This window comes from Plecotus auritus (genome assembly GCF_963455305.1).
Source record: "Plecotus auritus genome assembly, chromosome: 9".
NCBI lineage: Eukaryota > Metazoa > Chordata > Mammalia > Chiroptera > Vespertilionidae > Plecotus > Plecotus auritus.
In genome coordinates, this window is record NC_137783.1 from 97219395 (window position 1) to 97247351 (window position 27957).

Sequence of the window (27957 nt, forward strand, 5' to 3'; positions counted from 1 at the left end):
GAATATAGCTGTAGAGAAAAAGTGAGGAGGCTAAAAGCCTTGTTGGAAGCTATTGCTATAGCTAGGTAAAAGCTGGCGTGGTTTGATTAAACATGGTATCTGTGAAGGTGGTTAAAAGCAGTAGTATTCTGGATATATTTTGAAGGTAGAACCAAGAATATTTCTTGATAAATTGTCATATGTTAGAGAAAGGGAGGAATCAATGAAAAGTCCAAGTTATAAAATGAATCAATTATAAGTATAAATAACTTTTTTTTTCATCCTACACAAGAATTACAATATTTTGATTATTAGTAGCTCATCCTAAGGCAAAAGTCATACCCTTGAGCAATTTACAACTGGAACTTACTTTCGGGACTTAGTTGTCCCATGCTCCTTTTAATTTTCCCTAATTCTGCACTTCACAAGTATGAGGTAAAGCTCTCTTGTAAATGTCACTGAGCAATTTAACGTTATATAATTTTGTTTTCCTTTTCACCTGAAAATATCACTGTTGTACAACACAGGGAATATTCTTCACATTTTAGCTTTTAGAGCATAGGAAGTAGATATGTCTTGGTAAACAATGTATTTTTACCTTCATGAAATGCTTTATCATTTCTGGCATGCTTTGACATGTTTTATCTGAGCCCATCCTCTCCATAATCCTGGGACACAGCAGGGAAGGAAATGTGCGTAGGAATTTGAAGACCTAAATGACTGAGTGGCCACCATGAGAACCCCTTTTGGCTTAAGCTCAGCCCACTCGTGTACTTTGAGCCAATTCTAACTGATGAAGGATGGGGAACTCAGTGTGTCCTGCGATAACTCAAAACTAAGTGACCAACACCAGGCTCAAATCTGTGACCTGTCCTCATTGCCAGTGCCCTGTCCAATTGGGCTAACAAAGCATTTTATGCATCAGGCTTAATTACATTGCCATAATCATCTTGTCATTTGTTCCCCTTTTATTTTCCTCAGAACTCTTACTATTTTTTTTTTTTTATTTGTCTCATGTACACCATATTTCCCATCTTCCTTATTCAGGAAGATCAACCAACAGCTTTGCTGGCCTCCCAACAAAGTACTAAAGGTCAATTTGTGGATTGCAATCAAAGAATCTCCAAAATTAATGCCACCATCAGAGTACACATGAAAACGGGGAGAAGGAAGCTGCCATGGAAAGATCAACAAGGTGTGACAGATACATATCTTGTTCTTTTGCTTGCTGAATCCCGAAGCTATCCTGGAACAACTTGCCATGTTTTCCAGGGTCTGGTGGGAAATCTACATTAGTAATGAATTCTTTGGGACCAAGCCCTCAACTTCAGTGTCTTCATCTTGTAATTTTCCATCCAACTGCTGCAACACCTGGCTCCCCAGATTCAGGAGGGAGATATAACATGTATCCTAACAATCATATCGTGCAATGCCTTTCTTTTCTTTAAATTAAGCCATGCAACTTATTTATACCAGTCTCTTTTTCAGAGGTAGAAATGAAGTGGTTTTGGAATTTAAAGATAAAAGCAGAATTTTTTTTTTATTTTTTTTTACAGTCTTGGTGAGTTATAGGGGTGATGGGAGAAGGGAAGCAAAGTCATTTGAGGAAGTAAAAGATATTTAACTGCTTTGGAGGAAGAAATTTTAATGGATGTAGAAAGAATCATCGTTTGTAAGAAGTGCAGACATGCAAAATGGCATTATTAATAAGTAATGCCATGAAAGAGACCGTCCTTTCTAGCCACTCACACCTCTGAATCTGGGTTTCCTGACTTCCTGATTTTTCTCTGTCCTCCAGCAGTAACACCCCTTCTCCCCAACACTGTTAGGGGTTCGAGTGCCACCGTCAGAGAGAAGCCTATTATGTACCTGCTCCCCCAGCTTCTCTCTGAGTGACACGCCACCCACGCCTCCCCACACAGCTCTTCTTCCGCGGCTCCTGGAGGGGAGCTGAGGAGCTGCAGAGGGAGCCCGAGGCTCCCCTCGCCCGAACCCCGAGACTAGGAGGCTTCCAGACACTTGTCACCCAACGAGTCTGTGCCCTGGTCGTCCCACCGCACCCCGCGGCGCGCTGCGGGAGTGGGAGCCAGCTCTGCGCTGCGCTCCCAGCTGCGTCCGCCCGAGTGCGGCACGTGCTCCCAGCGCTGGCGCGGGAGAGGAGCGAGCGCCACCGCCGCGGGCCCCGCGCCCTCTGCTCCTGCCACCGCCGCCTCCGTCGCCGCCGCTAGCGCTCCGGCTGCAGCCCAGGCCGCTAACCTAGCGCAGGAAGCCCGCGGGGAGCCGCTAGCCGGGGGCGCCCGGCTCAGGGCGCGCATCTGGTAAGCACAGCGCGATTTTTCTTTCTTTCAGCTCTGGAGTCACCGGCGATGTAGGATACCGCCAGAGCCCCTCCCCCAGCGTGGGGCTGGCGGGCATTCAGGCAAGGGGCGGGAGCTCGGGCAAGGGACCCAGCGGGGCAGGTGGTGGGCAGGTGGAGAACCGGTGGAGCCAGGGACTCTGGGAGGTCCTGCAAGTTTAGAAAAGTCACCCTGCAAGGACGTGTGCTGTGTGGATCAGACATGCATTTCGAGTCCGGAGCCCAAGCCACCGCGGCGCCGCTCCAATGAGAGGTTTATGAAGCTCATTTTGCTCTTATTTGCATGAGTGAGGGATTCAAGTGGTCTCGTTTCCATAGAAAACGAACTAAAAAATATCAGAGGAGAAAAAGAAAATAGAGATCTGAACCAAAGGAGGCGTCTGGACACCTCTCTCTCTCACTCTCATACCGATGCATGTGCACAAAGGGGTGCATTTATCAAGTGAGGGGGGCTTCGCTATCTTTGAGGCTAGTGGGTATTGGGGGTCTATTATAGAAGCATTTGCGGTTGCTTCCCCCCGGAAAAGAGGCAGCAAACAGGGGAAATGGTTGGGTATGAATGCCAGTGTTCCCTTTATAAAATGACACTTCCATGACTACATTACCGGGAGGAAGAGGTTTTCTAGAGCAGGGGGCCATTTTAAGGGGGTTTACATGCAACTCTGGCCCTTTGAGCTCAAGTTCATGTACTCCAAGTGGGGCTAGGAGGGCATCCTTACTCTAGATTCCTTTATGGAACTTTGGCAAAGGATGGGGTCTGAGAAAGGGATGTGGGGGGAGAGAGGGACGAGAAGGGAGTGAATATGCCTGAAGGGGCTGTTGTTGGGAGGAAGAGGAGCTTGGAGTCAGGTTTGGTATCACTGTATTCATTCACTTTCCCCCTGGGTAGTCCCTGGGCTGGTCTCACTGGAATGTGTGACCTTGAACAAGTTCCTTAACCTTTGTGTATTCAGTTACTCCATCTGCAAAGTGTAGATGTTCTTCTGTGTTTTGGGACACGAAGGTCCCAGGCAGTAGTGTCTGCCTGTGACTGTATGGCGTTGAGGATCTGTATACAGGAAAGGAAGAGCACCCAGAAAATCCAGATAATGGAAGTTTCAGGGCATTTCTGCTCAAAGTGTCAAAGGGGTTTGCAAGCTCCTGGTTGTGCAGTTGGTGTCATGCGTGCTGGGAGGTCTGTAGAAATGGGTGAGTAGGACAATCGGACACCTAGCAGTAGCCAAGGGAACCTGGAGTTCTGAGTGCTGTTTGGAGGGGTTCAGATCCACAGAGCTAACATCACATGCTTTTTTAAAGGTAGCAATTAAAGAAGGAGGTTTCGTAGCAAGCTGTGAAGTTCTTTAAATGTGAGGGCTTGGGAAATAATTTGTAATCTATTCTAACACAAGGAAAATCAATGGCACCCTACTTTAAAGGCTGGGCACTAAGGGTGGAGGAAGAAGGTTTTAGAAATAGATCTGAGAAGACTGTAATGTGGGCAGAGGGTTTAGGAAGGAGAAGGGAATGGGTATCCTTTCTGAGAGAAGGGTGGCTAGACTCCTAGGCGGGGACTGGCATCTGCCCAGTGTTCCTGACACCTCTGGCATGTGTCTGAAAAGGGCACAGGCACCTCTTCCACCTCAATACAAGCTCAGTCTTAGAACCTAGGGATCTAAGGTGTTGAGATATGAAGGTGCACATGAGAAACCTCAAGTCCTAGGGGTGTCCTCCCAAGCCCCCCATGTGAGCAGCTGCCAGTGGAGCTGGTTTACCTTATCCAGACTCAACCCAAAGTCTGTGTTCCTAACGGAACTCACTGTGCCACTTGGTGGCACCAAAAAGTTGTGCTGAGAACTCTGTTCTCTATAAATACAAACTACCACCCCCCTCCTCCGCGCTCTCCCCTTCCCCCTTCCCCCCTTTCTCAGTAGCAGGGACATTGCTGCACACAACGCCCTCAGCTCTGCTGTTCGGCGCTCACTGAGCTCAGGAGATGAGCTTAAGATCTACTTGGGGGGAACACGAAACTGGAGAAGCCAGCTCTGCCCCTGTGATCCGCAAGGCCCAACTTTATGGGGGCTAGCTTGACCGCATCTCTCTGCCCACCGCGTGGCCAACAGGGGGGTAAGCTTGCTAGTGTCCCTGTGCCCAAGAGTCCCAGGGGCGGGAAGGATGTAGCAGCTGTCACTTTGCTGGGTAACACACAGTTTGGTTTGGGGGTGGGCGGAGCCGGGAGGGGGAGGGGGGAACAGGGGTGGCCAGAACTCGAGATTGAAGTCTGCTCCATTTGCAGCTGCCTTAGTTAAACCTGTTGGGAGAAAAGGTGAAAGCGATTGGGTAAATGAGGGAAGTACTGCAAAGGTTGAGAAAGGGATTCTGCATGCCTTCAGATCCGAGTTCCCGCTCCCTAAGCCAGGCGCGCATGTTTAGAATGAGCTTCCCCAAACCACCCAAGGGATCCCTCGGAATGGAGAGAAGCCCAGGTAGAGAGGGAAAGGAAATAGAGTCGCTTCCCCAGAGCTCGGTTAGCTGCTGCGACCCTGGCGCCTGCTGCGGAAGACTGGGGACAGCGGGTGGTGCTGAAAGCACAGCTTTTTCAAACAGGCTAGCAAGCCTCTTTCTAAGCCTCAGTCTGCGCCCTCCCCCACGGGTGTACCTTTCCCTTCGGACACAAAGCCTGCTGGTTACCCTAATGTGGCAGCTTGAGCAGCCTGGCGAGGAGGGCACCCAGGCTACAGCGACTTGGGGAATGAACCCAACCTGGGGCAGGCCCGCAGCTAGCCCTTGCCCAGAGCCTAAGGCTGTGCTTGGGACCTCGCAAAGGGTCATGCAGAGTCTGCCTAGAGGGCTCTTAGAACTGGTGCTGGATTTCCTATAGCCCCCATTTCCCTCCGGAGCAGGTGCTGTGGTGATGGGAGATTGAGGAGAAGTTAACAGGCGTTTATGCTTATTTAGGCACAATGTTGGTTATGCCACAGCTGAACTGTAAACTTGAGTAGCCAGGCAGATAGATTCTCCAACACTTTACTTCCCACTAAGCAATTGGCACAGGCCGGTGGGAAGGCAGAGTCTCCCTTCCACCCTCTTCTTCATTCCCTACATGTTGCTCTATTGTTCAGAGTCCCTAGAGACCGAGCTAGAGCTAATCTGTATCCTTAATGTTGGCCACTGGCCATGTGAGGCAGCCAAGCAAGCATTGCCTTGTAATATGTACATCCCCTTCACCCAGTGGGAATAAGCTGCAGTTTTCTGTGGAATCCTCTGGGTTATACAACATTCTAGACATTCTTTTGAGTATCGGGAGTGTTTGGGCATGCTGCCTCTTGTTAAGTGTGTTTTGTATTCCTTATTTCCCTCATGACGCACAGGATATTTTCTTCTTTAATTTCCCCTTCATATCTATGTAGTTACACATTTAAGAATCAATTGTGACCATTTCTGTCCTTTATGGATGTGACTTCTGTTTAAAAGGCTCTTTGGTTGGAAACCTGAAAACACTGCTCCCTGAACTCATCAGGTTAATGCACACACCACAAAGTCTCCAGCCTTCTCCAGCATAAACCTTTTCAGCACTCCGGACAGATCCTCCAAGGTTTCTTAGGAGAAGAATGTTGATAGAACACTCTACATAACCGCTTCTTTTAAGAGAAAAGCTTTCCCTAGTCAGTTACACCCTGCTTGACAAAATATTTAATCTAAGTATTTTATTGCACCTCCTAGATCTCTGCTATCACATGGCAATATTTTGGCTGTGGGTTATGTTCAAAGACAAATCAAACTCTTCAATGTTGATTTATTAAATGGGAATATTGAGATTATTTGAAGACTGGCGTAGTGGTATTTGAATAATCTAAGGACTTCCCCAGTTCTTTATTTCCACAGGTAACACAGGCCTCTACCATCACTTCACAGTACACATTATTGGCATGATGACAAACATCAAGCTGAAAATGGAAAAATTCATTCATAGGTACTATGTCCAGCACAAACTATACAGACTTTGAAAATATCTAATTTCAATTTAGATATACAATTTTTAGTTTTTACTCTGATTATTGTCATTGTTATGCTTCAGTTCAATAATTTGTCTCAGATACACTTTCATGGTTAACAGATGTTAATTCTAATTCTTAATTTTTTCTTCAAAACACATTGAAGATTTTATGGGGGTGTTATCATATTGTCTGTTATGGAATTGTCAGAACATTTTAGATAGAAATACTAAATTAAATGCCAATAAGGGTAGATGAAATTGCAGGTAGAAAATGTAAGATAAAGTTAATCATAAAACATATTGCACTTGTTTATACACAATTTTCTCTCAGGATTTTCATCCTCAAAGAGACACATCTAACTATTCCTCCTTACATTTTTCCATGTTACTTTAGTAAATAGAATATAAACTAACTTCTATTTTATGAATTGATATATGATGATACACTTAAGCTAGTTAGTTTGTTTGGATATACTGAAGGTGTATTACTACAAAGCAGGAACACTCTACAATTTAGAAATATGTGTTATTTTTAATATTTAGAGAAATATTAATCCTCATCCTGAGGCAACATTTAGTCATCATTTTCCATAATGAGTGGAGCTTAGAAGGACGTAAGACAGCAGCATCTAAAAGAATATTTTTAGTTGATGATGTGCTTGTACAACTAAAGAAAAAAGTTTAAATTTTTATTTTAAAATTTCAACTATTTGTAAATGAGACAATATCTTCTTTTTTTAAAAAAATCATTCCTAATTTTTTAAATTGTTGACAGTATTATAGGTGTCCCCCATCCTCTCTCCCTTTGCCCACCTCCATATTACTTTATCTCAGTTGGTTGAAACGTAGTTCTAAAATATGTTATGCCATTGTTGTGCTTTCATTTATTTTACATTTACAGGAAAACAATCTAGAGTTTTACCAGTTCTAATCTTGTTTTAGTAATATGCACCTTCTGTCAGAATGGGAACTAAGCAAAAGTCTCAGTGCAGGCTCATCCCTGCTCTAATAACTACAATTAATGAGCACATCAGGCACCATGCCAAGCACTAGATATGTTATTTAATCCTCATAACAATTATCAAGGCAATGTGTGTTCTTTTGTGTTGTTCAACAGAGTTTTTTTCTTCTTCTTTTCATCATCACATAAGAGAATGGAAAGGATATGCCAAAACCGGTTTGGCTCAGTGGATAGAGCGTCAGCCTGTGGACTGAAAGGTCCCAGGTTCGATTCCGGTCAAGGGCATGTAACTTGGTTGCGGGCACATCCCCTGTAGGAGGTGTGCAAGAGACAACTGATCGATGTTTCTCTCTCATCGATGTTTCTGACTATCTATTCCTCTTCCTTCCTCTCTGTAAAAAATCAATAAAATATATATTTTAAAAAAAAGAGAATGGAAAGGATAAAAATATATACAACTTATTTTTTGGAACTCTAACTTGCCCTTTTTCTATTGCATTAGGTAACCTTAATCTATGGTGTGGTTAAACATCATGAAATTGTTTCATTGTGGTTTCCAGTGAGTTGTGGTAAGATTGCAGTGCACAAGATTGCCCAAGTTTGAACTCCAGTTAGGTGGCTTATCAGCTCTGTGACCTTGGGCAGGTTAACTTAGCATTGCTCTGCCTCTGTTTCCTCATTTTTAAAATGGGGAACAGGTTGTAACACTATTAGCCTCATTGAGCGACTGTGATGAATTAATTGCACAAATTTAAGTAAAGTGCCCAACCCACAGTGAAGAGTATAGAAATAGTAATTACGGCTTGTCAACAGCTCTGTGGGTTGGTACATAATTGCTTTCTCAAATATCTTCTCTTATTTTAGTCAAACTATTCACAAAATTTAATGGAAAGACACAGTTGCAAAAAAAAATGTGCTTCATGTAGAAGTGATTCTGTTGGTCTTGTAAAGATAACAGACCTAAGAATAATTCCCTAGTGATTAGCTTTCACAATAATTCTGGTTATAGGCCAGTAATTTTAAACTTTTGAGCATAAATGTTTTGAGAAAAATTAAAGGCTCATAATCATAATGGCACTAGTGTGCATTTCAATGATAATCCAGCCTATTTACATTTACAATACGTTTACAGAGGAATAATTGAAAAGTATTTTTTAAAAATTAACTTGTCCTGATATACAGTAATGTAGCAGAACATTTTAAAGATCCAAAAGAAAAGTAAATAATATACTGTTATGTTACTTTTTAAAAAATAAAAATGGGATTTTGAAAAACCAACTTACAAATTACTATATAAAGCTATAATTTATCTTGTTAAAATTATAATAAGCTTTGCACTTTTTATCAAAAATAGCCTTTGAAATGATGAAATATATCATGGGACACTCTTCTCACATTCATTGATTGAAATTTGTGGATAATCAGAACTATGCTTATTTAATGTAAGGCAATGTCATCCTTAATGCTCACAGTTTAATCAGAATTTCTCAAATTAAAATTGCAAGCAAAGATAATGCAACCAGAAGGGAGATACAAAGTCAAGGGAATCTGACAAGCCTTTTTCAAACTATTTTCCTGAGAATTGTTAGGAGGTTTCAGGAAAAGGCTTTGTGGAGCTGACTTGTCCAAATGATTGGCTCTTAGTTGTGTTCTTTTTTGATGATTATGTAGACCTTACCAGAATGACTTTCATGTAAATCAGCGGTTTTCAGCTGGGAATGACTTTGACCTGCAGAGGGACATTTGACAGTCTGGGGACATTTTTATTCATCACAACTAGAGGAGGTGTGTGCTCTTGGCATCTGGAGACCAGGAAGGCTGTGAAATATCCTACAGTGTATAGAACACTAACCCCCTCTCCCCCCAACAAAGCATTGTCTAAAGTGTCAATATAGCTCAGATTGAGTAATCCTGACCTAATGATTCTAGGAAACAGTTACCTAGATTTATTTGGTTTATTCGTATGAATTCTGGATAGAGCTAACTGGCATGACATAAGAATTTGATGGAAAGCAGAGTCTCCAGCATATTTTGTAATCAATGTATAAGGTTTAACTAAATAACCCATATGATTCTATGGGAGGCATTATTATTTGATTATGTTGAGTGTGGGCTTTGGAGCCAAGAGTTGGGTTTATATCCTGAGTCTGCCATTTATTATAGATATGAGACTTCTGGCAAGATTCTTTACCTCTAAACCTCAATTTCAAGAAATATTTAATGTGGATAGTAATTATACCAACCTCACAGGGTCATTTTGAGATTTATATTAAAATAATACTTATACAAGTACATTATTTAGCACAAAGGAAGCATTCACTAAGTATTTTGAAGTTAGTAAGTAACTAGAGGTTGAGTTAGAAATGCAAAACCACATTGTCAGGCACCTGATGATAGGTAATATAATATGCACAATCATGCTTTAAAGTCTTTAGAGCCATGCCATAAATAACAAGAAAGCAGCTGAAGGCTGCAAAATGGGAAAAAGGCTATAATCCCTGCTCGATAATTAAATTGAGACTAGTTAACAGTGGATTACATCATTTTTATTGCTTTGCTGTAGAAAGCTGTTTCAGGTCTTCACGGACTACTAAACCAGTATTTTTAAATGATTTAGTGAGCTTTATTCTACTGCCAGCACCTTTTAATTAATGCGTGAAATTACAGATTTAACTCTAATATAGTATTATTTAAGGCCCCTTTTTGGTTCCAAGGGTTTTCAATTAAACTATGGCTTTTTTTTTTTTTTTTTTTTTTGTCCTGGGCTAAGCAGAGAGGGTGCTGGACTTTCTTGTTTACAAGGTCACAGATGTGTGCTTGAGATAGCTACAACAATGGAGGTTTCCTCAGGCTATAAAACTCTTGATATCATTTATACCTCAGAGGGTCTCTTATCTATGGTATGCACTTGTTTTCAGGAAAATATATCAAAGGCATCCGTGGTATATGCAATATTGACACCTCTGACTATGTATGATGAGGGTATTGCTCAGGCAGAAGGAATCATTTTAGTGTTGATGTCCTGAGCTGTGTGATTTGCTTGTGTGGGGATTAAGTTATATAAGAGACATCTGTGCCAGAAAGATGGCCAGCATCTGAGAAGATTGTTGAAAATAAAAGACAACGTGATTTGTGAATCTTGTTACAATGCAAGTTGTCACTTATGGAAAACTCTATCCACCAATATTTCTTCTTTAGTTTCATTTAGGATACAATATGAGACTGTATTATTACCTAAGACAAAATACATTTATGCATATTAAATATGTCTATTGTTTTCTATAGTGGGGTAGTGATTAATTTTGTTATGCTATGAACCCAAAAATATAATACTGAATAAAGCAGTCCAGGGCTTCTGAAAATAGCACCCTAAACCAATATATCATATAAGTTGCACTATTATGTACTCTCATCACTTTTCACTTTTGGCTGGATTAAAGTTCTTAATATATAGATCTATAATGTTTTGAAGGCTTTTGTCATTGTATTAGTTAATTCTTGCCCATTAGCTATAGCAAGAACCTGATTTTTTTTTTTTTGTGCTATCAACCTATTACCCCTACCACCTCAGAGTTATAACCTAAAGCAAATAATTTATTCTCTTGGAGACTCTATTTCCTGATATATAAAATGGGGATAATCAGACTTTCTTAGCAATAATTTTGTATTAGGTTGAAGTAGGATTAATAATGGAAAATGATGCTGTACATTGAAAATAATGTAGCATCATTGTTTCTCTATTTTTTTAAAACATATTTTACTGATTTCAGAGAGGAAGGGAGAGGGAGAGAGAGAAACACACACATCAATGATGAGAATGAATCATAGATCAGCTGCCTCCTGCATGCCTCATACTAGGGATTGAGCCCACAATCCAGGCATGTGCCCTTGACCAGAATCGAACCTGGGATCCTTCAGTCCACAGGCCAATGCTCTATCCACTCAGCAAAACCAGCTAGGGATCTCCTCTATTTTTATATCAGACCCTTATTAAATGAACAAATGAAGCTCATGGTGAGATAGCTAAGGAGAAATGTCCTCACTGATGAACTTGTACAGGAGCAAGAAAGAGCAGGTCCTAATTGAAATAATATTGTGTGGTACCCAGAATTGATGGGGTTAAGGAAAAAGGACTGAGAGTGAAGTTAATGCCACTTTTGAAAATCTAGATTGATAGATTATAAAATGTGAAAACATTTATGCCAGCAATATCACTCATTACCCCCACTGAAATACTCTCAAATGTAAATAAAGTGAAACACTATTTATATTATAAAGTAGGAAAATCCATAAACAATCTAAATATCTAACATAGGGGATAGTTAATTAAATGTAGGTTCCCTCATATAATTGAATACTATGCAACTGTCAAAAAGAAATAAATTTTCTAAGTGTAAATCTTAGCTCTGCTACTCACTTGCTTTGGAATCTTAGCCAAGCTATTCTGTTTCTCGGAGCCCTAGATCCTGATCCTCTATCTGTAACATATGCATAAAATTATTTATCCTATAGTTTTTAATGATAATTAAATGACATTTCATAATTATGACTAAGCATACTACCTAGAACAAGGTAAGCTCTCTGTGTATTTTTTTTTAATGCTCACCCAAGGATATATTCTTCTTGATGAGAGAGAGAGAGAGAGAGAGAGAGAGAGAGAGAGAGAGAGAGAGAAACATTGATATGAGAGAGAAACATTGATCAGTTGTCTTCTATATATGCCCCCACTGGGGATCGAACCTGCAACCTAGGTATGTGCCCTGACCAGGACAATGTTCTAAGCAAATGAGCCACCCAGCCAGGGTTCTGTATATTTGAATTGTTCTTATCATTGTCCTCCTCATCAAAATGAATTAATATGAAAAAAATCTTTACAATACATTATATCAAAAGGAAGAAAATATATTATGATATAGATTTCATGCTAATATTTCATTCAAATAAAATATCTGTGTATACAATATTACATGCTTAGAAAATTATAAAAGAGAAAATAGGAAGTTATAGAAAGTGATTAAGCCTGCATTTTGGGGTGACTTGCTATTTCTGGTCCTAGGCCTGCTAAAACACATTTAATGTCTATGGTTTTCAGTTAAACTGAATCATCTACAGGGCTCTCCCTAGTTTTATGTTGCTGTTCTCCTTAATAGGTTAAAAACCCATGGAGAGCACTAAAGATTTCTCCCTGCTATTTCATCAGTTCTTGCTTTTCTTGTTGATGTCTTTTGTTGCCTGAACCCATTGGACAAAGGGAGTTTCATTATTTTTTAGTTTTCCATGGTGGGGCAGGAGGTGCTATCTTAGAACCTCAGTTAGGTAGTTGACCAGAAAGCCAAGTGGAAGCAGCTTGTTGATTTTTTTTTTTGCCCTGCAAAATTTATTGAACATCTGTTTTGTTCAAGGATTATACTAGGTGCTGTACATGGCACAAATTTAACCTTTAATGTCTTTGAAGTCTGTTGGAAGATAAAACATGTGTATAAATAGCTACAATTTTAGCTTAGTAATAAACATTATAAGAAAGTATGGATAAAATTGCCATATGAGTTCAGAGAACAGAGCAAACACTGCAAGGTGAGGGATTTGGGGAGATGTTATAAATGGACTATCCTATATAATAAAGAGGTAATATGCAAATTGACCCTCACACCCTTGCATCACAAGATGGCCGCCCCATGTCACAAAATGGGTGCCCCCACATCATCATAAGATGGCTGCCCCCATATCATCACAAGATGGCTGCCCCCACATCATCACAAGATGGTCACCCCCATGTCGTCACAAGATGGCCACCACAAGATGGCCGCTCCCACGTCATCACAAGATGGCCAGCAGGGGAGGGCAGTTGGAGGTGACCAGGCCTGCAGGGGAGGGCAGTTGGGGGGGACCAGGCCTGCAGGGGCGGGCAGTTGGGGGTGATCGGGCTGGCAGGGAAGCAGTTAGGTGTCAATCATGCTGGCAGGGAAGTGGTTAGGTGTCAATCAGGTCGGCAGGGTAGCAGTTAGGGGGCTATCAGGCAGCCATGCAAGTGAGTGGTTAGGAGCCAGCAGTCCCGGATTGTAAGAGCGTGTAGGCTGGGCTGAGGGACGTCCCTCCAGTGCACAAATTTCATGCACTAGGCCTCTAGTTTAAAAATATTACCTCATTCAATCCTCATTAAAACTCTTTAAGTTAGGTACTATTCTCATTCCAGTGAGGCTCAGAGAGGCTAAGTGACCAAGGGCACACAGCCAACAAATGGCAGTGCCAGGATTCAAACCTGGGTCTACTTTTCTCCAAGCCCAAGTTCTTAAAAGCTCTACCATAAAGGCCTTTGAATTAAGAATGTATCAGGGATCAGAAGAAGCATGAAGAAAACCATTGGAAAAAAGGATTTTCCTGGAGGAAATATATTTAACCTGACTAGCACACTCCCAAGAAAGAGCAAACTTAGTGGAGATAAGGCTTCAAGAATGACTGGGGCAAAATTTTAGAAGGCAGATCCCTCAATCTCACACTTCAAATAATCACAAATAATACATATGTTTTGTTAATAAATTTAGAAACTTAGAAAACACAGATAAAGACAAAAAAAAAGTAAAAAATTGTGCCTATTTCCACCACCCAGAGAACATCCCATTAATGTCACTGTATATGTTTCTGAACTTTGTGCATGCATATACACACACTCATAATCTTTCCTGTGAAAATAAAAACCATATCTGCTTTTTATTTTTGCTTAATATAGCATGAAAAATTCACATTTTACCCCCCTCAGTCCACCACACACACTTCAAAGAGAAAGTTTCTGGGTAAAAATATTTTTCCATGTCCTTTGTAGGTTTCTTCTTATCTCTTGGAATTTAAATATTGCTGTACTGTGAGGCTCAGTCCTAGAACTAGTTTCCTTTCTATATCCACTTTGTGATTTCATCCAGTTTTGGTATATCAAAAAGAACATCTGTATATGGATGACTCTTATATACAGCTGCTTATTACATATCTCTTCTTGAATTCCTAATAAGTATCTAAAAACTGATATATCAAAACTGAATTTGTTATCTCACCCAAATCCACTCCTCCAGTTTTCCCACCTTAGTCAATGTGACACCTTCTTTTATTTGCTCAAGCTGAAAACCTTAGTGTCCTCATTAATTCTCCTCTTTCCTTCACATCCCAAGTCAGGTCTGACAGCAAACGCTTTCACTCTATCTTCAAAATATAATCAGAATTCCACCAGTTCTCACCACCTGTCCTACCATCTCCCTGATCCAGGTTACTGTCATCTTCCCACCTGAATTACTGCAGAAGTTTCCTCAGCGCTCTCTTGGTTCTGCCTTTGTGCCCTTATTCTTGTTGAAATGTTGGTCAATGTGTGTCCATTCCCTGTTGGAAACTCTTCTGGAAAATCTCTCTCATAGAATGTTAAAGCCGAAGTCCTGTCAAGTCTCAAAAGACTCAACATCATCATATCATCTCTTGAACCTCACTCCTTCCTCTCTCCCCATTTTTACTTCACTGCCATCACATTAGCCTCCTTGATCTTCCTCAACACACTAAGCATAAATCTGCCTCAGGGACTTTGCATTTGATTTTACCTTTACCTGCAATTTATCCAAAAAAATTTTTTTTACAGTTTATGCTTCCTTGGCTACATTATTAAATTTTTCTTACATATCTGACACTTTCTACCTTCCTTCCCTGCTTTATTATTTCTCTTTAACCTTTATTACTGTGTAGCATACAATACCTTACTTCCTTATTTATTGTCTGACAAACCTCCTTAAATTATAGGCTCTATGAGGACATAAGTTTATATCTACTTTGCCCATAACTGAACCCACAGGATCTAGAAGAGTGCTTGGTGCAAAACAGTTCCATAAACACTTACTGGACAACTGAGTGATGCTATTAGAGCTAGTGTATACCCTACTGGTCTGTTTGGAATTTATGTTCTATTAATTTTTTTTTTGTATTTTGAGAGCACATGGAATGAATTGTTTAACCTTACCATAAGTTGAGTTGTAGCATAGTTCTGCCGAATTTGTAAGTCATAATTTATTTCTGAATATGCTTTTCAGGTATCTGAGCTTCATAGCTAATATCAATAAAATATAGCGATTATGTGTATCCAAGACAGACTAAGAAGCAGTCATTTCTTTATGATCTGGTGGCCCATAATGTAGTGGGGGCTGTCAGGGCAATATAAATACAATGTAAAAACAGTTGTGCTAGATAATTATAAATATTTGTATCTTCTATGTGCTGAATCATCCCTTTCCTGGAATGTTTTTCTTCCTTTAGTTTTCAAAGAAACTCCTATAAGATTCTATATTCCTAGAAAGTCCTAATTGTCTTTGGCTGGCCCTTCTCATTTTCCATGGACTTTATAAATACCTCTCTTGAGGGAAAGGGTAGTAAGGCAGCAGAGACAATGCTAATCTTCGACATGAATTCCAGATCCATCACTTTTTAAGTAATTGACTAGTTTTTAGCTTACAAAACCCATTCCATCTGTAAATAGAGATAATGAAATAATGCCTACATCTCAGGGTTGTTATGAGGATTATTGACATCCACACACCACAAATAGACAACTCCACATGCTGTCTCTATTTGTGGTGTCAGACACAGAGACACAATGGGGGAGTGAGATATATTGTATTCTCTGCAACATGAAAGCCTTGTCTAGGTCTGTAAATATTAAAGGACATTCTCCTTTGGCTTCTCTGATGTCACTTGTTCTCACTTTCTCTCCTTACTTTCTGAGTTGCCCCATTTCCTTAGCTGGCTTTCCCACAACCTGACCTCTCTGTGGGACTTACTTTTTAGCTCCACTTTCTTTATACTTGCTCTCAGGTGATTGTATTCATCCCAAAGATTTTATATATTGGTGACACTCAATTAACATATGTAACCCAGAATTGCCCTCTAGGTCCAGCCTTACATATATACCTTCTTATTTAACACTTGTACCTGGATGCTTCAAAAACATCTCAATTTTATCATGTTCAAAAGAAAATTATTAAGTTTTTCTGTTTCTGTACCAGTCTATTCCATTTCTTTTTTAAAAAGTATTTTTATTGATTTCAGAGAGGAAGAGAGAGGCAAAGAGATATAGAAACATCAATGATGAGAAAGAATCTTTGATGGGCTGCCTCCTGCATGCTCCCTAATGGGGATTGAGCTCACAACCTGGGCATATACCCTGAATGAAATTGAACCATGACCTCCTGGTTCATAGGGTAACATTCAACCACTGAGCCATACCAGCCAAGCTCCATTTCTTTTAATGGTACCTAAATACACTAGTTTTGTATTCTCAAAACGCAGGACCCTAATTCCTTTCTCCCTTACTATTCACATCCAGTCTATTGGAAAATCTAGTTTATTCTACTTGCAAAATATATCTGATTGTGTCAACTTCTTTCCATAGCTACTCTTACCAATTATAGCCAAGTCAGTATCATCCTTACCTAGATTAGCATGAGTTTCCTAATCAGATTTCTCCAGTCCATTATTCAGAATAATGAGCAGTTAGCACATCTTTTCTAACATTGAATTTTGCCACTCATGTGTTTACATCTCCTCAATGGCTTTCTATTGCACTTAACATCCAAATTGGATTTTATGAGATTCTACATGGTCTGTCCCTTTATTAGCTTTCCAACCTCATCTTGTACCACTATCCCTTCCATTCTAGCCACACTTTCACATGACCACACTTTTTATCCTTTATTTTATTGTTCTTTGCACTCATCAGGTTCTAGCTAAAGTCATCTTTAGAGAACTGGTCTGTAAGCCCCAAGGATATAGGGAACATGTATACCTTGTTCTCTCTTAACTCTTTAATTCTCAGGAGAGAGTCATAGCATAGATGTGTTATAAATGTTTGTTAAATGAGTTAAAGAATAAGTTCCTGGTGCATAATGTGTGCTCAATGAAAGATAATGATGGTAATTACCAATGTACATCACTGTATTTCTTTGTTATACTAGTATTAGTGTCTCCCACTCAATAGTTAATAGATATTTGTACAGTGAGTTAAATAATTAATTTTGCTATAATAGGAAGACAGCATTTCAGTGTGGGTATATGTAAATATTATAAGTATTAATCTAGTCTTATTAATCATATATATGTATATATATCCTATCTAATAAAAGAGTAATATGCAAATTGACTGTCACTCCAAAACATAAGATGGTTGCCCCCATGTGGTCAAAGATGGCTGCCCCCATGTGGACACAAGATAGCCACCACAAGATGGCCAGCAGGGGAGGGCAGTTGGGAGGGACCAGGCCTGAAAGGGAGGGCAGTTGTGGGTGATCAGGCCAGCAGGGGAGGGCAGTTGGGAGGGACCAGCCTGCAAGGGAAGGCAGTTGGGGGCAATCAAGCCTGCAGGGGAGGGCAGTTAGGGGCGACCAGGCCAGCAGAGGAGGGAAGTTGAGGGTGACCGGGCCTGCAGGGAAGGGCAGTTGGCGGTGACCAGGCCTGCAGGGGAGGGCAGTTAGGGGCAATCAGGCTGGCAGATGAGCAGTTAGGCATCAGTCAGGCTGGCAGGGGAGTGGTTAGGGGATGATCAGGTTGGCAGGCAGAAGCAGTTATGGGAAATCAGGAAGGCAGGCAGGTGAGCAGTTGGGAGCCAGCAGTCCTGGACTGTGAGAGGGCAGTCGGACATCCCTCGAGGGGTCCCAGATCGGAGAGGGTGCAGGCTGGGCTGAGGGACACACACCCCCATGCACAAATTTCATGCACCAGGCCTCTAGTAATATATATATATATATTCTCAATATATAGGACTTGCTTAAAATAGCTCCAATAAATAAAATGCATGGTACTGATATTTTAGTTTCATCAGTTTGATAGGCTGGTCTCTCATATCACTTTGATGCTTCTACATAATAAAAATGAGCCCTATTTTGTTATTGAATGTGCTCACTAATATTCTGGATTTAATGAGAAATTATAATTTCTTTTACTTTAGATTTTTCTTTTTGTCTGCAGTAGAATTCACATGATCATGAAAATAAGCATTGGTCCCAAGTCTTTGGTCTAAGCAGAATGCAGGGAAAGCTTGAGATATTCAGATAATTTCCAAATGAAAAAAAATAAAAATTTCTCCTACATATTGCCAAAAACATAGTTATTCTGGAACATCTAGTTATTTGAGGTGTTTTTAAATTTTATTTTAGTGTTTGGCACTATACAGAGGGAGCCTTTCTCTGTTGCCATAGGAAACTGTAGAAGAAACGCTGAAAATGAGGGTGAGAGTGATTAGAAATGTGGTTCAGATTATACTCATTTTGCATCTGGGCTAGAATTTTTGCAGATCTGATGAGTTTTGAAAACTATTAGTACTCTTGAAGAACCATGGTAATTGCTTGAATTCCTGAAGAAACATTACCTGTCTTAGAAAGGCGGTGCTTAGGGAGTTAGTCTCTTTAAAACAATTTGAGATCCTTGGTTGGCAGAGATGATAAGATACAAAGTAAGTCTCTCATACAATCCTTTAAATAACCCAAATCACTAATTTGTCAGTTCCCTTTTACAAATGATGCTAGAATTTTCTGTAGGCAACTTGGGAAAATTTTTTCTTCTCCAGAGTTTATACTGAAATAATGACAATCTTCATAGCTATAATGAGTTTCTACTTGGAAGGATAGTCCAAATATGCATTCTTCCAGCCCACTGAGTCTTCCTGATGTGGATTTTTTTTTCCTTGATCAGAGATAGAGGATTGATTACTGGGAATTTTATTACAAGATTCTGTAATTACTTAGAAGACTCTGGAGAACCAAGAGGATTGACAGAGAATTTTCTGTTCCTCACTACCTAGCCATAGAATGTCCTTGGAAATTTACTAACAGAAAAGGCCATGTCTTAAATATGTACAGCCCTATTCAATATACAAAACATTTGCATGGTTGATGTCATATGTGGATTCCTATAGGGATGCCTACCACATATTATCCCCATTTTTTCCAATGAGGAAATTCAGGTACTGAGAGGTTAAACAATTTACTAATACTTCCTGATAGCAGAACTGGAATCTTAAGCTGAATATTTTCTCCAAAAATTGGTGCTCATGTCACTATGCATGCTGCCAATATGTGGGACATTTTATTCTGTGATACCCCAAACCTCTTCCTTCTCTCCTGTAGAACATTGAACTTGGAAATACCTAGAGTTACCTTTGCCCTATCATGTATGAAAATTAGACACAACACTTATTTATTGGAAAGATTATTCAACTTGCTTTACATTACACTTGAAGAAGGGGTATGTAGGCTTTCTTTAAGTAACTTTATCTTTGTAATTGCATATTGAATACATGCTCAATGCTGAGAATTTGGAAAGAAACAAAAAGCATTTCTAAAACAACAAATACCACCACCCAGCTATCAGCAATGTTCAGTTTTGGGGGGTTCATATTCCCTAAGGTTTTCTGTCCATAGCGTAGTTTTGCTTTTATGATACTTTCTCTCACCCCCACGGGAGAACATGGTTTAGCTTGCTACACATAAGGTTTCGTTTCCTATACTCCAGATGAACAAATGAAAAAAAAAATATTAATCTAAGCAAAGAAGGATCAAGAAGCTATATCAGTTGCTTCATCACATCACAAAATTCACAAAGGAGACAAAGGATAGTCAGAAAGATTTTTATATTCCCTTTTACTTTCAAGTTATTTACATCATCAAAGACTTCGCTCTTTCCCCAACAGCATAGACTATCAGAGCTTTCCAAACTAGTGGCACTTATGCTATTCATACCTGTGCTATTTTTTTTTCCAGGTTTTGAAGATCATGATCACGTGGATTCATCTAACTAAACGGTACCTGGGGACATGGTGGTCCTTTAGAGAGCACATCTAAATTACTGGCTAACTTCTTGGTTTGCCACTCAGCGTAGGACCTTGTTTGATTCTCTCTATCAGAACTCTCCTAAGTTTTCCCCACCATGCTGTCTTTATTAGCTTGAACTCCTTTCCTAAAATGGTCCTTCTGTTGATCTTGTCAGTGCTGCTTTTGAAAGAAGATGTCCGTGGGAGTGCACAGTCTAGCGAGAGGAGGGTGGTGGCTCACATGCCGGGTGACATCATTATTGGAGCTCTGTTTTCTGTCCACCACCAGCCCACCGTGGACAAAGTTCATGAGAGGAAGTGTGGGGCAGTCCGCGAACAGTATGGCATTCAGAGAGTGGAAGCCATGCTGCACACCCTGGAAAGGATCAACGCAGACCCCACACTCCTGCCCAACATCACACTGGGCTGTGAGATAAGGGATTCCTGCTGGCACTCGGCTGTGGCCCTAGAACAGAGCATTGAGTTCATAAGGGACTCCCTCATTTCTTCGGAAGAAGAAGAAGGGTTGGTGCGCTGTGTGGATGGCTCTTCCTCCTTCCGCTCCAAGAAGCCCATAGTAGGGGTCATTGGGCCTGGCTCCAGTTCTGTGGCCATTCAGGTCCAGAACTTGCTCCAGCTTTTCAACATACCTCAGATTGCTTACTCGGCCACAAGCATGGATCTGAGTGACAAGACTCTGTTCAAGTACTTCATGAGGGTTGTGCCTTCAGATGCCCAGCAGGCTCGGGCCATGGTGGACATAGTGAAGAGGTACAACTGGACCTATGTGTCAGCTGTGCACACGGAAGGTAAGTTTTCTTTACTTTCATGAAGTATGTCTTCTTAGGCACTCAGCAGCTTCCCAGTTAAAATGTCAGGTTTGGGAAGGTGAAAATATTCTTAACTGTTTGGGATCTTTTTAGTTGCCCCATTATATATCATTAATAAGGAAGGAACTGGATAGCATATGTATAGAGTGACAAAAATCTAAGATAAAGGAATGGTCATGTGGCCATTTGGCAAAGTGGAAATTTTTTTTGGATTATGTATTGCATTATTTGCATTTCTGCTATAATACTGCTAGAGATTTTAAAGTTGTTTAGCTCTTCATTGAACATTTCATATTTTTAACATTTTAAAGGGGTTCCAACTGCGTATTATTTATGATAAAAAGAGATACACATAAATACACATAAGGAGTGAAGGCAGCCAGTTCTGGCCCAGGTATAATGTAGTAGAAAAATACCAAACTGCTTAGTCTTATGACCATTTTTTCAACTGAGTATATAATTAAATGTGAAATGGAGATACATATGAATTCGTTTTATCTTTGTATGTAACATACTTAGAAAATATAAATTTTAATAATTTAGTTTTAAATTGCTTCTGTATGCTCAAAGTTTAGTGGAGAAGGAAAATATGGCAGGCTTTATAACAGTTAATAATACTATTAGCCCTTTTTTATTGTATATTGTGTTTTTAAAATGCTTTTGTGTACATTATTTGTTAGTTCTTACCCAAGGCTGTTTGGGATGGTTTGGGTTTGACCTACAGAGTTTAAGGAACCCAAATGGTGAGACTCACTTATTATGCAACTTTCCATCTAAGAGAACATACTGCATATACTACACACACTATAGAAGGCCAAAAAAGGTTCAAAATACTTTTTCTATCTCCTTCGATCGTTGTGAGGGTTAGTTTAGATTTAAAAGTCCTGCAATAACACTATCAGTGTGGTTCAAACAATCTAAACCTGTAAAATGTGAGATTGCATTATTGAGAAATTAATGAAATAACCAAAGAAATCTTACTACAAAGCTTGGGAGCCAAGCACCAAGTAGATATAGCAAACTTTTATTATCAAGTGGCATAATATGGATTTCACTGAATAGCCACTCATTAATATTCAGAATGGCATAAAGATAAAATGGGCTTCTATATTGATTGAGATTTCTATGCCTCTGGAAATTTTCATGTATAAATTTATAGTTTACTTACAGAGATGTTAATGTATAGAGATTTTGAGCAATGTAAAGGTGATTGAAGTAGGAGACCATTGATTTTTTTGTCCAATGATGAGATTTTTTTTTATAAAATCACTATTTCATTTGATTCTCACAATAAGTAGTTACACAGATAATTCAGATATTCTATTCCTGTTTTATTTTTAATATACATATATATTAAATTCCCACCCTCATTGCCCCCTCCACCCAGTCCTTACCCCACCGCAGGCCTTCACCACACTACTGTCCGTGTCCATGGGTTATGCATGTAAGTATCTAAGTTCTTTGGTTAATCTCTTCCCACCCACCCCCATTTTAAAGTATGAATGTTTTAAGAATTCAAATAATTCATATAATAAATACCTAATAGCAGTATCAGAGCCAGAAGTAAGGCTTATAGCTACCGACTCATAGTTCAGTGACCTATTATAATTTAGCAGAATCTAATGGAATCACATTCTCAGGATATATTTATACAACACATATTTATTAAGCACCAATAGATTAAAGGCCCTCTGGTAGTTCTCATGAGGATGGACCTATGTTGTATACATCACTATCTTAGATGGGCATGAAGTCTGGCAAAGGAGATGGTTCAAGATGACAAGGAGTTAAAATATCTCTAAAGTAAATCGATTAAGAGAAAATATCCCATTCTACTCTGTAGTGATGGGGACCATGGTGGAAATCTTAGAGAATGAAATGGAATTTGACAGTTGAATTTTAACAGGAAGAACACTGACAATTGGTGAAAATTAAGAAGGGTTGGATTTTCAGCAAAAAGCATGAGAAAATATGGGAAGGTGAGAAAGTAAAATAATGTTTTTTTTTGGGGGGGGGGGAAACAAGGATAAAGGTATGTTTTGGTTTGCTTCAAAAAAAATCAAGATTTTTTAGGAACTTCCCTCTAGATTCCAAAGAGAAGGGCTTGGTCACTATGTGGGAGATGCTTATCCAATATTGTCTTAAAAAAGAAACTTATCATCATGACTACTGGCTCTTACTAATTTAAACTGTTTTTGTTTTGTTTTTTAACTAAAATGTATACCAATAGTAATCAATAAAATAAATAAATCATGATGCATCCAATGTATTATTAGATATCTATTAAAATTAATGATGCATTCTATTGTGAGATCATAATTATCTCCAAGATCATTTTAAGTGAAAAAAGTGAGGGGAAGTTCTATATGTTATGGTATGTTATTTGAGTTTATAAAAAACACTTGATTGGATATTCATAGAATTGCTCTTAGAGCAGAGCACAACTGATAACAATTGCTCCTTCTGGGGAAGAAATCTAAGTGGTTAGGGGATAGGGTGGAATAAATGAAACTTACTTTTCTTATATAGCTTTTACATGCAAATACTTAAAGCTATATATTACACACATAAACTATGTATTACAACAGAACAATTAAAAGAAAACAAGGTTTGGTTTTGTTTTGGGAAGGGTGGGCAAAAACTAAGCCAAAAATATTCTATCGCCAAATTTAGGCAAATTTAATTATTTTGCCAAAATAGGTCAATAGAAATTTTGTTGCCCAATTCTGGCAAAATGTTTGGATGATACCACCAGGATTCAGGAGAGAACAAATTTTTAATATGAACTTTTAAAGACTGGAAGAAATACTCTTTGGTTTATCGTTTTTATATAGTTTAGTGAAGAAGCATTTATATTGCTTTGATTGTAATCAAGTGCACATATGGATAATGAGGTTATATACTGTTCCTTCTTATGGTTTATCAGAGTAGGAGGAGTGTGGTAGGAAGTTTCACAAGGTAAAACTCCCCCAGGATGAGAAAAGTGCAGGAGTAACAAGATACAGCTCTGTTGGGTACTGTTAGAGCTTCTAGGTGATGCCTTGTTTTCTGTTGTTTGATCCTTCAGGAAGTCAGTTCCTACGTACTTGAGCCTTTTTCTGGTTGGATTGGAGCAATTCTCTCTAGCCCTTGAGCACTCAGTCCCAGTATCCCAAATTTATTCCTGTGTCCTTAATAATTATCCTTTGCTCAGTTGATATTCCTCTTTCTCCAATAATATAGACAATTTCAAATGCTTTCACATAAGGCATTGAGAGCTATGAAAAGATGTCCCATTTAAAAAACAAACACTTTTTATCCCCCAAATTGCCTATTTATTTTATACTTAGACATGTCAGTACCTTGTCACTCAGTCCTCTTGTTAGCTATCACAAGATGTTTTTTTGGAGAACAAGTATGCTATTACAGAATTTCAGAAGAGAACAAAAGGTGACTTTGGTTTCAGCTTCAAGGTTAATCTGTTACACTTGCTTTTTCCTTGAATTATGATTTCTGTAGGCTAAAGGACTGTGCATTTACTGTGGCTTATTGTATTATGCAGAAATTGTTCCTAGGTGTTTTAGGTAAAGAGATAAATAGTATGAAAAGAAAAACAAAACAAAAAAGAAGGAAAAAAATCAAGGGCAGACAACATTAGCTCTTGAACTATATGGAGGAAAGGAACATGCAATGACTCATTTTTATTTATTTTTCACTCCTTTAAAGGAGCCAGTTATTCTACCCTGTCTTTGCTCTAAGAAAATTTAAGGGATTCTTTGCTTCAGTACTTTTGCAAAGCTTGGTACATGTGCCCATTAATGCACAAGATCAGTGGTGCTCACCTATGTAGGGGTGGGCAGATGGACCGTTTTGGCTTTGATGACTTCCATTAATGATTCCCTTTGCTTTGTAACTTGATAGTTCCCTTCCACTCTCATGCCACACTAGTCTGTGTCTGCCTCAGTCAAAGAATCTGGCAGAAGTGAGGACTCCCTTCCTAGTCTGTCTGTCTTGGAGCCCTGTCCTCACCATGTGAAGGAAAAGAGCACCCAGGTTTTCTAGATGAGACCGTTTTAGGCCACTTGACCTCTACTATGTGAGATGACCCAACGAAGAGCAGCACAGCTGCCTTCCTTGCCCACAGTTATTTGTAGTCACACAATAAAGCCCAGCTGAGCCCTAACTGGCTTGGCTCAGTGGATAGAGTGTTGGCCTGTGGAGTGAAGGGTCCCAGGTTCGATTCTGGTAAAGGGCATGTACCTTGGTTGTGGGCACATCCCCAGTAGAGGGTGCAGGAGGCAGCTGATCAATGTTTCTAACTCTCTGTCCCTCTCCCTTCTTCTCTGTAAAAAAATCAATAAAAAATATATTTTAAAAAAATAAAATAAAAAAATAAAGCTCAGCTGAAACTGTAAATATCACCCAGCTCACCATACATTTATGAGGAACAGTAAATAGCTTCAGTATAAACATATTCATCCCAATGACTTTAAATTTTAATCTTCCCCCCCCAAAATGGGATACTGCTACAATATTTAAACCTCAAAAAAAAATTAAAATGTATTACCATGCATTAATTGTCTTGATATTTAAATGTGAAAGAAAATGAATAAATGCTGTGGGTAAGAACATTTTAAAAGGCTTCACTCATACTTTTGTAACTAGAGATTTGATAATTCCCTAAAGCCCGAATGCTTTGAATAGTAACACACTTGCATATATTCCATTATTCCACGCTTCCTTTTGATCTAGCTTAATTTTATTGAGAAAAGTAACGATAGATTGTATTTTATACACAAAACCATGAATATTGTACTTCACAGGTGACATACAGGATTTTCACACCACAGTTTTTGCTGACTTGAGTTGAAACTTCACTATACATCCCCAAGGCCTATCAGAGTGCCTAGCCCTAGCACATAATAAGCGCTCAAAGACTGTTTGCTGAATGGGTGAATTTGTGTTAGAACACTACCTAGCTCACTGTTTATAAACATATAGCATGTGGATAAATAGAAGACACTTATAATTTTTCACAGTTTTGTTTCTTTAGAAAAATGAGGTGCCAAAATGCCTCCCTTGATTAATTGCAAAATGCTATTCACACCCCATTCCATTTTTTGTTTGCACTGGCTCTTGAATTTATTATTCCACCTAAAGATAATGGAATGCTAATTCGTTCTAGCCAAAAAATATGTCAGTGATGCTCTTGGGGGGAAAGTGTACCAATAAGTTGTACTGGTAATGTGACAATTATTAAAACATTGTCTTCAGCCTAACCTACATACTGTAATGTTGTGCCACTTGTAGGTTATGATATAGTTTTCCATCAATTATTTTAAAATGTGATAGCAATCTGGCTTTGGTTATAAGACCTTCAATGTGATTCATAGTCCATGTGCTTAGTTTAACTTCTAAAAAAATGGAAATATATATCCCCCATCACACCTTTTCTGTTGTGATTGTATCAAAACAACAATTTAGGTTAGAAAGAACAAAAATGTCATTATGGGCTCTACTGAGTACTTTTAAAAAAAGATTTTATTTTCCTTCTCCAGGGGTTAAGTAGTGCTGAGAGTTGAGGTGAATTTTGAGATGATCATGATGATATTTCAGACACATAAACTACTGGTAGCTTTTAGAATGTTAACACTGGAAGGGTCTTAGATGAACATTTAATCTAACCCCTTTATCTTATAGTTGAGAAAACAAACACAGTCGGGACAAGTAATTTGGCCTTACTGGTACATAATTCTTTACAGACTTGGGTCTTAGAACTCAAGATTACTGTCTAGAATTTTGTGTATGCATAATTGTTAAAGACAATTACTGAAGTTCTTTATTTTTGCCCTTGTATGACCTCTCCATTTTATTGCTGTACTTTTCCCTTCATCTGAATGATGCCAATCTGCTGAAACTCTTAATGCTCATTTTAAATAGTAGCAGGGACCACAAATTACTTTGTTTATGTAAAAATTAGCTTTGAGAAATAATATGGTCCCTTTGTTCTTGACCTGTAAATTTGATGAAGTACTTCTTTGCCTGGGTCATATTAAGATTTGAAGAAACTCTGAAATATTTTTCTTTGCTTTATAAACTTCCTGAAAACATTAGACCCATAAATCTTTGTAAGTGTAGATTGATTAGATAATTATATTGGTTATCACTGACAAAACAATACATAAAAGCCAGAAGATGCAATAACTTTTAGGTAGATTCTTCATTACATTAGATCATAAATCCATAATTTGGGATATTCAGTGAAAAATCTATACTAATAATAGAGAAATATGCAAATTATCCCTTACAGCGTCATGTCACGACCGGATCATCAGGCTGTGTCCCGGCCCTCTGCTCAGGCAGTTGCAAGGCCCGGAGTAGGATAGGATATGATAGGAGGGGATAAGAAAAGAGAGGGAGAGGAAGGCAGGCCTGCATGCAGACAGGCCGGGAGGAGAAACAGAAATACAGAAAGGAAACAAGAAAAAGATGCAGGAATGGAAAAGGGAAGGAAACACGGGGCTGCAGGCGGAAGGGGGTGGCAACTGTGAGGGGGCGGGGGCAGGTGCCCCAGTGAGGGACAGGGCGGGAGCCCTGCCCAGATGCAGGGGGTGGGCGGTGGCCCCCAGTGTGGACCATTGACAAGGAGGCGCCCACCAGTCTGGGACTGAGTGGTGGATGGTCCGAGGCCTTCTGGGCGGAGGCACTCCTGCTTCGAGCAGCAGCAGACCCAGGCCACGTGGGCCTCAGCCACCCTCGCTGGTCCAGGCGTCCCGGGCAGGGAATGGGAGCAGGACGGCGGCAAGGAGGCCGGGGAAGGGGGGCGGTGAACACCTGGCCAGAGCTGAGTTCTGGGTTGGGGGTTAACACCAGCCCAAACGGGAGCTTTAAGAAGGGAGGGAGGGAAGAACTTTATAAAGGAGTCAGTAGAGAGCAGAGTTAAAGAAGGAAAGAGGATGTATGAGTGAACTGTAGGAGCTATAATGAAAATCAAGTATAGTTGTGTACTGGGGACAGATTTTAAAAGTAGGAGTCGGAAAAGAAAAAAGATAA

The 27957-nt window shown here is 39.6% G+C and overlaps 1 protein-coding gene across 5 annotated transcripts in view; it reads left to right on the forward strand.

Annotated features, from left to right (window-relative positions):
• Nucleotides 1-1897: 1897 nt before the first annotated feature.
• The window catches only part of GRM5 (glutamate metabotropic receptor 5), a 485303-nt gene continuing 459243 nt past the window's right edge, over nucleotides 1898-27957 (forward strand). For 2 of the 5 annotated variants that reach the window (XM_080640487.1, XM_080640490.1), the window contains exons 1-2: nucleotides 1898-2297; nucleotides 20046-20904. In XM_080640487.1, coding sequence (XP_080496613.1) covers nucleotides 20247-20904 — 658 coding nt within the window. In that variant the 5' untranslated portion in view covers nucleotides 1898-2297; nucleotides 20046-20246. Of the gene's footprint in view, nucleotides 2298-2512; nucleotides 2589-4301; nucleotides 4439-20045; nucleotides 20905-27957 lie in introns of those variants that run through there. The other 3 variants (XM_080640489.1, XM_080640488.1, XM_080640491.1) reach the window with 3 other exon arrangements.